The 12,679-nt window shown below is 40.9% G+C and overlaps 1 protein-coding gene across 2 annotated transcripts in view; it reads left to right on the top strand.

Moving 5' to 3' along the window:
• The window catches only part of CACHD1 (cache domain containing 1), a 238,237-nt gene that overhangs the window by 175,102 nt on the left and 50,456 nt on the right, over positions 1–12,679 (top strand). For both annotated transcript variants that reach the window (XM_037827018.1, XM_037827017.1), the window contains exons 5-8: positions 2,719–2,845; positions 5,529–5,673; positions 6,506–6,722; positions 10,108–10,257. In XM_037827018.1, coding sequence (XP_037682946.1) covers positions 2,719–2,845; positions 5,529–5,673; positions 6,506–6,722; positions 10,108–10,257 — 639 coding nt within the window. The remainder of the gene's footprint in view (positions 1–2,718; positions 2,846–5,528; positions 5,674–6,505; positions 6,723–10,107; positions 10,258–12,679) is intronic.

The following is a 12,679-nucleotide window of genomic DNA, read 5'->3' as shown; positions in this document are numbered from 1 at the left end:
ATTTCCATAGCCCTTCTCTGTGCTTCATCCAAGCTCTTAGTCAGATACTGTGATAATTATTAAAAGGTCCAGTGTGTATTTCCAATTTCCCTCAATTAGTCTCTCAGTCTTTTGCAGGTAAGAATTTGATCTTTTTGATCTCTTTACTCCCATCCCACAAACTAGTTGTCTTTACGTGGTAGGCCAAGAACAGATGAAGAAGAGTTGATCAAAGCCAGGTGGGCAATTAGGGTAACAGTTGATGCAACTACAGTGAACTAAAGACAGTGGTGTTTTGTGCCTGTAGCATGGCCTGCCTGTCCCAAATAGGAATTCCATTCAGTTAATAGAATGAGTCACTGAGACAGACCAGTTACTGTACTGGAACTAAGGAGACAGCCTAGATGAGTTTCTTGCTTGCATAGAGTTCACAGTAGTCCAGGGGAAGAGAGAAAAGCACATGATTAAGTGTGGCACCATCTGACGTCCTAGAGAACCATCAGCCCTGGCCTGACAATGATGGTGTAGGTTATAGTGTGGCTCCCAGCCACACCTGACAGATATTGACTTCTCCCATTTCAGAATTTTAATCTCTGATGCTAAGTGTGGCGCAAAAACATAATATCGTAATGAATCTACCATTTGTATTTAGGGCAAAAGGATTTGGTAGAAAGCACATTAGAGTCAGAAGAGCTATGTTTGTGGTCTGACCTGACCACCTACTAACTGTGGATATTCATATGCTGAAAAAAAAGCATTCACTGGACTTGCACTGTGCCATGCATTGTTCTAGGCCTTAGAGGAACAAGGCCAAGTTCCTGCTTTGCATAGATCTCAACTTCTAATAGGGTGGGAGAGACTGGTATTAAGCAAATAAGCAAGGTAATTTCAGATGGTAAGTGCTACAAAGGAAATGAAACATAGTGATGTTATAAAGTGCCATATAACTTCCTTGAACATCAGTTTCCTCAATTTCAAAATGGCAATAATGTCACATATCTGGTACGATTTTGTGGAAAAAAAATGAAACGAAATTTCCTATGTGAAAGCTCTTTGTCAATAGTATATGATTATCATCTTTGTCGGAGTCATCTCAGCCCCTACGGCTATCTAAATGGGTCTTTGGCCACGTGGACATTTGGGGCTTTATGCCTCATGCTTTCCTTTGTTATTTAGTCTCTCCATTAGATTGCTGTCTCCTCCATTTCCATCTATATATTAATTCTGTGATATATTGGTTATTACAGTATAACTTGGTTTTATTTTTGGCTCATTTTTGCATTTCCTGCAGAATGTCAAGCAAAATCCTACACATAGTAAGTTTGTAATAAATCACTGAATTGGTGTGGAATAGGGCGAAAGAGCATAAGACCTCAGAGAAGGGGAAGAAATCTGATTGCAGGAGTAAAAAAGACTATGGAGGTTGTAGGAGAGTGTTCTAGTTTGCTAATGCTGCAGAATGCAAAACACCAGAGATGGATTGGCTTTTATAAAAAGGGGTTTTATTTGGCTACACAGTTACAGTCTTAAGGCCATAAAGTGACCAAGGTAACACATCAGTAATCGGGCACCTTCACTGGAGGATGGCCAATGGCGTCCGGAAGACCTCTGATAGCTGGGAAGGCACGTGGCTGGCATCTGCTCCAAAGTTCTGGTTTCAAAACGGCTTTCTCCCAGGACGTTCCTCTCTAGCAAGCTTGCTCTTCTTCAAAACGTCACTCACAGCTGCACTGAGTTCCTTCTTTTTGAGTCAGCTCATTTATATGGCTCCACTGATCAAGGCCCACCCTGAATGTGTGGGGCCACGCCTCCATGGAAATATCCCATCAGTTATCATCTACAGTTGGGTGGGGCGCATCTCCATGCAAACACCCTAATCCAAACGTTCCAACTTAATCCCCACTATTATGTCTGCCCCACAAGATTGCATCAAAGAATATGGCTTTTTCTGGGGGACATAATACATTCAAATCGGCACAGAGAGGATTGCACAAAATGAGATGGCTGGCCCTTGAGCTGAGGCTGTGGCAGATGCAGATAAATGGAAGGGACACGGGATATATAGAAAGGGCGAAAGTACAGCATGTACCGTGCCAGGTGTGAGGCCTTAGACAAATTGCTTAAGTTCTCTAAGCATATTTTCTCAACTCCAGGTGTTGATGATAATACCACCTACATCCTAGGGTTGTGAGGATTAAATGAGCTTCATCTCAGCCACTGGCACCTAGGAATCATTACGTAGGTAATAGCTGTTACTGAGTTATCGTGGGTCTGGCATTTCAAGTACCATGTACTCAGTTTCCCTCATTGTGAAGTGAGGCAAGCGAAGGCAAGGCCCCACCGGTCCCTCTGAACACTATGCCTATTAATGTCACTGTTTTCCACACTTAGAGAATGTTCTCCAAGCCAGCAAGTCTACTCTGGCCCAACAGGGACCAGCCAGGTGAGGGGATGGATTAATGCAAATGCATCACTCAAGCTGAAAAAATAATGCAGGACATAGAGTAAGTGCCACCAGATAATGTTAAGCATAGCTTCACCTGACTCAGACCTTATATTTTCTATTCATGGAGCATTTTTTTAAGGAACAAAAAATGTTTAATAGAAAAATTATGACCTTATATTTAGTAGGATTTCTTTATGCTACAAGCAGTTCATGCAAATAGATGCCTTAGGAGCAGTACCTACGTGCACCTGTGGATTTGTTGGTTATGTTTTCAATCTTGTCCACTCCTCCAGTTCTTGCAGACAACTTGAAATCCAACCCCGGAATCAAATGGCAGTATTTCAGTTCAGAAGAAGGAATTTTCACTGTCTTCCCAGCACACAAGTTCCGGTGTAAGGGCAGCTATGAGCATCGCAGTAGGTACGTTGACTTTCTTGCTAAAGTTTTGATAGTTGCTCGAGAGTGATCAGGATGAAATGCAGACTCATTTGCACACACAGCTGTCTCTAAACTGTGTATTCAGAAACTTGAATTTACCTTGTTTTGAAATGATTTCACCATTTATCTTATGTGGATGTGGAAATGCTAGGGCAGGACAAGTGATAAAGTCCAATGCTTTTCTAGAACTATGTAAACAAGCCAAATAAATCAAGGTGTTTACTAAAGAAATTGTTTGAAGCACCTAAATTGTTTTGAGCTTTGGACATCTTTCTTGAGACATACGATGGTATCTTCTCTATAGTTACAGCTTTGGAAGACTTTATAGCACATCTCGGAGGAGAGTTTGTGATTCTCAACTTCCCTTTCTATGATTATGTGCTTGGCCAGAGTTTTGAAATTTACATGCAAATCTCAGCTAGCTTAGAAATTGTAGAGTTGTCCAGAAAGCATCAGATTAAGGATCACTGGCATCCTGCTTTTCTCATGGAAATAACTGGAGATTGTAATCACTTGGCCAGAAAAGCCATAATGGTGAGATAATTTCCATGGCAAGTTTCATCATTTATAGAACTCCCTAGGCAAAGTGAGTTTCCTGTTGATCCTGACAGTTTCCTTTTTGCAGTAGTGTCTGACGTTGAATGCCAGAACATCTGAAGCAAGTGCGAAAGTACCCATCTTCTATGCCTTTAGTTGGTGTCTAAACTAGCCATCACTGTAGCTTTCCTTCACCTTTACTTGCAATTGTATCTAGGATTTCCCCAGGGAAAATATTTCTGTGCTTTTCACAGAGAGTCACCTTTATTGTTTGCGTGGGGTTTCCTCAGTTCCCTCCCTAGGCATCCTGGTGGAGACTTGGGTGTCTTCGATACTGAACTAGTCATGATCCTTTGGGTTATACTTAGGCTTGTCTGTCATGAGAACAAAAGACGGCATGAGCCAGCTACTTAATTTGCTTCTAAAAAGATGGATTTAAATGCCATGCTTCTTTCAATGAGTACGGTCCAAAAGGAATAGCACTCACAAATCAGCACTCACCTACACCAAACAACTGGGAAGATTTTTATATAAATCTCCACCCTAAATCTGTGTTAAGTCAACTCTCTAGCATCTCCTCTCTTGGCTAAGTAATCTGCATCCATCTCCTCATTGGTTGCATTCACATTTCTTTATTTGTCCTATCTGCTTTCCTCTGATTCCTTTGCAAGTTCGTTACATCCCTTTGAAGTTGTGGAGCAGATTTCAGAGCATAGCAAACATGAGAAAGGAGCTGGTTTGTACCAGTAGTACTGTGAGGATCAACATTTAATGTCCCTCTTACATCTCCCACCAAAGCAGATTTGATGCTATATTATGATAATGCTGATGCATGTTCTGTTTTCATATAGTGAGTTGAGTTGGAAAGAAGGAAGTGCATCATTTTAAAGAAAATCTTCTTACATAGCTTATGGTGACTTTAAAGGACTGAAAAAGTTAAATATTTGACCTAGTTGTCTTTTATGAATGGTCACATTTCCTTTTCTTTTCCCTCTTTTATTTCTAAGCCATCTCTCCTGGATTCTTTTTATCCCATTTTTCTGCTGGCTCAATGGTATTGACTAGTGGAGGGGAAAAAAAAAAAAAAACAGTGGTACTTTAGTATTAGTACATGGCTTTTGGCTTGAGAATAATTAGTGTAAACTCAGCCAGATTTTGATTTTTTATTTATTTATTTATTTATTTTTTTGGTATTTTGCCTACATTTCTTAATTTGTGCCCAGGTTTTCATGACTTAACGAGCATCTAACATTTCACAGAAAAATCTTGTGTCTTAGGGGTTCAATAAGGGAGAGCATTCTCTCAAGGCTGATTTGCTTTCTTAAGCTCCCCCTAATTTGTTCCAGCTTTAAAACTGTGAATAGGACCTCATTAAACCTCTTCTCACAAACCCTGCACCACACATTTGCAGAAGGCTGCTTTGATGGGAGGCACTTCTCCTTTGGGCTCTCCTCCCACCCCCTTCCTTAATGTTGCCAAACAAAAACCTGGCAAGAAGAGTGGCTACTGCAGGCTTGGACAAAATTTGATGACAGTTTTAAATACTCTTATTTAAGGAGCCTTTTGGTGGCTAACCTGTGTGAATTAGGAATTACTTCAGTACAGAAAGGAAAAGGCCACCTTAGTGGGAGCCTTTGTCTGGAGAGAGATAAACTAAACTTGCTTTGCAAAGCTGCTCAGCACGCTTACAGGTTATAGGCTGCCTTGCTCTTAGCAAACCCCTGCTCTGTAGATCTGCACAGGAGGACCCAGCACTCACCCAGCAGGGGAATCCAAGAGACCGCAAGTTACTTTCCTGTAGCAGTATGGTGGGGTAACATTGATTAGCATTCGCCAGGTACAGCAGAGAAGGTTGACTTTCTAGTGTGCCAAAGAGTCAGCATCCCAAGAGGTTTCTTTCTTAGAAGCTTTCTCCAATTGCTTTAGTCTTTAGAAGACATACTCTGTCATCCTGAGGTGTTGTTTTCAATGCACCAATATAGTTTCTTCTTCCATGCTGATATCTCCATCCCTGTGCTGTCCCTGGAAAAAGTCACATGCCCACACCTTGTTAGTATTCACAGCAGCGTTGAGTCAAAGTCCTCTACCTAAACCAGCGCTAACCCCAGAGAACTTCTCTCTCCTCTAGACCCATCTACGTCTCCACAGTCCGGCCACAGTCGAAGCACATAGTGGTGATCCTGGACCACGGGGCTTCCGTCACAGACACCCAGCTCCAGATCGCCAAGGACGCTGCCCAGGTCATCCTCAGCGCCATCGATGAACACGATAAGGTGACCACAGTGACCCTGTGGTGTTGGGGACTCCCCGAATGCCTTTTTATAAAGCATTTAATATTTTATGGTATAATTTTCTTCTTCTTCTTTTAAATCTGTCTTTAAAATTGGGAAAAGAGAGTGGAGTAGTTTTTATTCTAATATTTGAAAAAGCAGTTGCCAACCCTGGGTCCAAAAATTTCTCCTAATCACCACCACTGCCACACTGAGTCTCGCACTTTCTCTGTGGCTTCTGCTGAGGCCGCCTCTGATTAGCTGTGACTTTCCCACTGGCAATTTGCTGAGGAGGAGAAGGGCCAGGGATTTGGATTTCACTTGGTGGATGGCTGAACTTTATCTCGAGATTGATGGGAAGTGAGGGAGAAGGAAAGGATGCTTAAGGTTTATTAATCTCCAGGACACCTCAGATAGGTGTGTTTATAGCTAATGATAATCTACTGCTTGTGTAAATTTTCTGCTTCATCATTTTGACTTTCCAACTCCAAAGGTTTTACTCATTAACCTAGTATCGTAAACCATAGTCCTGTCCCCACCCCAAGTTTGAAAAATTTGCTGAGATTATTCTCAGCATGAAATGCTTATTGTTGTTGTTATTTTTTAGCGTTATCTATGTTCATCTTGCAGCAAAAACCAAACGCCAGTTTGCTATTGTTGTTTTTCTCTTACCAATTCTTACTAATCCTCTTCAAATTTGATAGTTTTATGCCTCCGGCATTTATTTTTAAACTCCCCAAACCTGTTCTGTAGGCCTTTTCATTCTTTGGGCTTTTCTGGAACATTTAAGAGCTTTTAAATAATAGATTAACAAGGTTTTCTTTCTTTTCTCAAGATTTCTGTACTGACTGTGGCAGACACCGTCAGGACTTGCTCCCTGGACCAGTGCTATAAGACGTTCCTGTCTCCAGCTACCAGTGAGACAAAAAGGAAAATGTCCACCTTCGTTAGCAACATCAAGTCTTCAGACAGTCCTACCCAGCACGCCGTGGGATTTCAAAAAGCATTTCAACTGATTCGAAACACAAACAATAACACAAAGTCCCAAGCCAGTAAGTGCATCGTCTCATAGGACTTATAAACATCATAAAGATAGTGCGAGACATATATTGTAAATTGATGACACAACTATGTTAAGAGGGATTTTAAAAAAAATGATTAGGGATGAAATTTTAATGTATTGTTGTAGTGATCATCTAATACTAGGATCTTGCTAGAGTTTCTCATTTTTTCCAATCAAAAGTACTCTTCACTCCCAGAACCTCCTCTTCTTCCTTCCTGCCCCTTTATTAAGAACATATCCCCAATTCTTTCCCCAGGGACTATCCATATCCTTTTTCATGTTAATTGTCAGCCTGGCCTCCTCATTGACTGGGAGCTGATGTCTGCCCATGTGCATTTGCACTCAGGAATTCTTTCCTTGATCCTTCCTTCTTCTAACCAGCTGTCATTTAGATGAGCATGGCCCTTCAAATGTACAAAAGCACTCTAATTCAATTTTCATGTGTTAAAGAAAATCTGGAACTGGGATGCAGGCTAAAGGAAAGGATATTTGAAATGAAACTCATGCTTTGAAACTACTGAAAGGAATCTGTCATTTTTCCCTTTCATATTTGAAAACGTTAGTTTTTGCTTTTTTTTTTTTTTGAGAAAATTAATGTATCTTATTGTTAAATTTAAAGAATTCATTTGCAAGCTCTTTAATGTCTCTGCATTAAAAATGAAACAGCTTTGATAAAGCTAAAGCCCAGTGCCTGGCACATGGTGAAACCTCAAAAAAAAAAAAAAAAAAAAAAAAAGGAAACTGCTATGATTATACCAACTAACTATAGTAGTGTATTAGCTTTCTTATGCTGTATAACAAATTACCATCAATTTAGCAGCCTAAGAAAACACCCATTTTTCATCTCACAGTTTCCATGGGTCAGGAGTCCAGTTGCAGCTTAACTGGGTCCTCTGTTTGGGGTCTTCCTGGGCCGTGGTCTGGATGTCAGCCAGATCTGGGATCTCATCTGAGGCTCAGCATCTTCCATGAGCTCACATGGTAGCTGACAGAATTCATTTCCTTGCCACGGTAGATTCACGTTTGCTCACTTGTTCGGGGCCAGCAGGAGAGCGTCTCTTCTGCATCAAGTCTCTGACTTCACAGAAGGCTTGGGCCCTCCTGTCAAGGGCTTACCTGATTATAATCCAACTCACCCAGGATAATCTCCCTTTTGGATAAGTCAAAATCAACTTTCAGTAATAGAATAATTAGAATCATAAGACTCAATGAGGAAACTCAGAGTTCCCTTTTAGACCAATCTTATAGGTATATCCAGGAGTTTTCACACAGTGGGGGGATTATATATGATAGTTTCTCTCACACTATAGACAAGCCTCATGGTGTATCTGTAGTCCCTTCAATGGGGAGTCAAGCAGTATTTTTTTTTCCAGCTTAGCCTAAAATGAGGTTTAGGGTCCTAATGAAATTTACATGAGTTTATTTACAACATTGAAAAATATTGGCACCTAATTTAAGAAAATTCCTAAGTGTATGGATTTTTATTTTTGTATCGGTATTTATTTCCTAAGTCCCTGATGACTGAATATTGCGATTTAAATTCGCGGTTAGTGTTCATCATTTAGAGAATTTTTCAAGCATCAAAATTGGCTTTAAAACTTGCTTGGATATTAAACCTTAGCATTAACCAAGAGAGAGAAATTCTGCATGCATTTTTTTTTGAGTCAAATTTTATTCAATTCAATTCCATTGTCTACAGCATTGATAAGACATAAATTGACTATTCAATTCTGAACAGTAAAGTTTTCTTCAAAGTCTAAAATGGAAATTTAAAAACAAAGAAATTCAAGCATTCTATCTTCTTCATTGTTAGGATGGTTTGTAGAAGGGTGACTGCATAGCAAATCACCCCAATACTTAGTAGCTTAAATAATAAACTTTTATTATCTTACAGTTTCTGTAGATCAGGAATCTGGGTACAGCATAGCTGGGTGCCTCTGGCTCAAGGTCTCTCAACTGTTGGCCAGGGCTGCTGGCATCTCAGGGTTTGGGGGTGATCCACCTCGAAGCCCATTTGCATGGTTCCTGGTGGGATTCAGTCCCAAGGGCCTCGGCTCTTTGCCTCTCCATAGGACAGCTCACGCTATGGTAGCTGGCTTCCCACGAAGTGAGGGGGCACCCAAAGCAGAAACCACGATCCTTTAGCAACCTATTAATTGGTCTTGACATCCCATCACCTCTATTCATTCTATTCACTGAAAGCAAAACGCCAGTCTACACCGAAGGGGAGGCGAGTTCACCAGGATGTGACTACCAGAAGATGGGATTATTCGGGGGTTAACTTGGAGGTTGCCTACCACACTAACTTTAAAGCAACCATCAGTTAAATGACAAAAGTAGGAAGTGACCAAAATATGAAGACATATGACAGAAATGTTTATTGCTCAATAAAAAAGATAAACTTTTATGTGTCCTAAAAATATATAGAAAATCTCAGATTAGAAAGGTAGTGTAAAATTGTAGCTCTCTTGCCTTCTCCCCCTTTATGAAAGCTGTCATTCGGTCTCTGTTTTAAAGGATTTAGTGGTAGGAAATTCACCATTCTTATTTTTGAGTAGGTCCACTTGGCAGATAGTTCTTCACACTGAGCGAAAATTACTTCTCAATTATTCTTCCCATCGGCCCTATTTGGAAAAGAGTTTTAATCTTGAGTTAAAGATTTGTTTTGTGTTTGTTGAGGTTTATTTCTTTTTCTCTTTTACCCTCTTTTGACAATTACCCTTTTATTTAGACAAAGTATAAGTACTATCATTATCCCCATTTTATTGGTAAGGAAATTTAGGTGTAGAGAGGTTAAGATATTTACCTAAATTGCCCAGACACAGCTTATAAAGAACACGGGATCTGGATCCGGTGTCCATAATCTTACCACTATATTATACTGGTGAGTTTTTAAAAATGAAAATGTAACTAGAGATTTTTGGTATGGGACAAATAATCTTATATGTCTCAAGGGCCCCTGGAAGAAATATTTAAAACCTAGTCCAAAAATGGATGCTGATAGTGGTAATCTTGAGTCACCGAGGAAAGGTTAAATCTTCCCATTTCAAAAGCAAGAAAGATTTCCATTTGCGACTGTTAAATTATCCCAACTCTAGGTGCCTAGAGCCATCACCTTCCTTTATCTGGTAACTTTACTGGGAACATCTCTTTACCTGTTACCAGAGAAACGGGGCCTGTCATCTACAAAGGGCAGATGGAAGAGAAACGGAGACTGGGAGATGAAAGCCACTGCATTAATGGGAGAAGTAGAAACAGTGGGCCATGCAGGTCCTCGAGGTGGGAGAATCCAGGGGAAATGAGAAAGATACTGAATGCTTGTTGCCTTTAGCTAGAACCTCCATGTACAGTTCAATTTGTATATTTTTGTCTAGATACAGACATGGTTATAATTTACCTGTCAGCTGGCATTACATCAAAGGATTCTTCTGAAGAAGATAAAAAAGCTACTCTCCGCATCATCAATGAAGAAAATACCTTTCTAAACAACTCCGTAATGATTCTCACCTATGCCCTCATGAACGGTAGGTAGTGGTTTGCGATTTTTTCTCCCAGATGAAAGTTTTCTCTAAGTGTATGCTGCTTTGAAATAAAGAAACATCGTGGTGTGCTTTGATGAAATGTATGAGAAGAGGCAGCCAAGCAGCTTCCTTCCCAAGAGCAGCTTTCTCTAGCTAATTGTTGATATTCAAGGCATGTGTTAGGATGTTCCTTTCTCTTTGGCTCTCTCCAGCCGCTACTCGTTTCTAAACCTTCTCCAGGTATGTCGTCTTGCAGAGGATTTTGGACGGCTCAATCTTTATCAGTTCTCCTTCATATTCTAGGATTATCTAAGGATTTGATGCTGTATGGAGGTTCTTAATTTATCTCATTGGTTTAAGCTACAGGAAGCCATGCACCATTGCCTGCATTCTTTGGTATACCCAAGACTGCAAATATCACACTTCCATACAGAATCGTCACCTGACACCTGCTTCTGCCACTTTCTCTGCCTTGTCTTCCTTAGCTGAAAAAATGGAGATAAGAATTATCTAATTTACGGGGTTGTTTTGAGGATTAGGTTTAATGTATAGCAATCGCCCAGGACAGTGCCTGGCACTCGCTGAGTAGTCATTAAATGGTGGTAGTTGATTTTCTTCCTGTCAAATGAGGTAGTGTGTGTGAAAGGGCTTAGTAAACTGACAAATTTAAGGAAATACTAATTTTCTCTCCTTCTGCTCTCCTACTTGCCCTCCAATCTGAGCACAGCCCAATCTTCTAGCCTCTTTCCTGTATGTCTCCCACTTGCTAACGCTGTGCTCATCTTCCACAGCATCTTCTTCTTCGGGCCTCTTGGCCTCAGTATTCAAAGTGTCTGTATTCTCTTGTTTTTAAGAGGGCTTGTCTTGATCCAACAGCCCTTGGCTTGTGGGTCTTTTATTTCTCTTCTCCACTTCCAAATATCCTCAGAGAACTGTGTGGTGTTAGGGACAATGGTTCTCATATTATAATGTGCTAGGGGTCGCATGGGGAACTTTTAAAATGCAGATCCCCAGATACGGCCCTCAGATTCTTATTTAGACCCTCTCAGGTGGGGTCCAGGGATCTGGGTTTTGGCCAGGACAGTTCTTTTCCAGATGTTCTGTGGACCACACACGGAAGGAAGAACACAGGCTCTGATCAGTCCAGCAATCCAGTCTCCATTCCCTAGCCATGTGGCTATTGGCAAGTTATTATTCTCTTTAAATGAGAATAGTTAAATCTGTTTCATAGACTTTCAGACAATAAATAAACAAAATATGACAAGTTTAAAGTTTTTGACCTAGACTCTGAAATCCAGCCGAATGAGTGAACGGTTGCCTGTGTGCTTGCATGTCAGACAGCACACACCTCAGAGGCGGAGGAGCTTCTCCACCAGCTCTGGGCCAGGGCAGCTCACCTATCTGTCCTCCAGGTCCCCGTGTCGTGTGCTTACTTCTCTTAAGCTTGTTTCCCATTATACCGTAGTGATGTGTTCCTGTATTATTCTCCCTTCCTTCTCTCTCCACTTTCCAAAAGAACATGAGCTTCTCAGCATGAACTGTGTCTTACTTTTTATTTGAATTCTGAACACACAGTTGAGCACAACTGAGGTGGCCAAGGGCTCCTGTTTTCACTGATGGCACATACTATTAAGTATCGTTTCTGGTTGCCTGTGGCTCTTTTCTCCTATAGTTTAGCTTCTTTTACTCATGGGAGGGAGGAAGGAAGGAAAAAGAGGGAGGGGAGAAGTGAGGGAGGAAAAGAAATTTTATTAAGCACCTACAAGCTGCCCTTAATGGACTGGGGCTTTAGAGCTGTGTTAAACAAAGTGCCTGTCTTCAAGTGAGGAAGATCGATTGACAAGGCAGACGACTTAAATCCTATAGCAGAGGAGCAAGGAGAGCCAAGAGGATGTGATCGCTGCTCCTTTTCCAGCTCATTTGAGGGTCCTCCCAGATACAGCTTCAGTAAAGAAGCTTCCTGGCTTGCCATCTCTCATCCCTTCTCTGGTCCTAAATCCTCCCACCAGAGGCCCTTAATATACTTGTTAGGCCTTTGTTAATTCCATGCTTAAAAACCTCTAGTTATTTCCCTCTAATCATCCTTATCTCTTCCCTTTCTCCTTTTTATCTTGCCAAATACACTCCCTCACTGCCAGTTTTCTCTCTGTCTCCAAATACCATCGCTGAGCATTGTTCATTAGGGTAGACCCCTTCCTTTACTCCATCAGTTAAGATTCAAATAAGGAAGCAGAATGCCTATGAGAATTTTGGAATAAAGAATCTATTATTTCTTTATACTACAGAATAAGACTTTACACTATTGTGGGAGAAGCTGGGGATGTAAATGTCCAAAAAGGGGAGTTGACAACTCTGAGAAAGTTTAGTCCACAACTCTGGCAAGGGTGAACAACTTGGAGCTTGCAAGGGAGTCTAGAAGATAAGA

Source organism: Choloepus didactylus, chromosome 2 (genome assembly GCF_015220235.1).
Source record: "Choloepus didactylus isolate mChoDid1 chromosome 2, mChoDid1.pri, whole genome shotgun sequence".
NCBI classification, from domain to species: Eukaryota; Metazoa; Chordata; class Mammalia; order Pilosa; family Megalonychidae; genus Choloepus; species Choloepus didactylus.
This window is presented reverse-complemented; position numbering and strand designations above follow the sequence as displayed.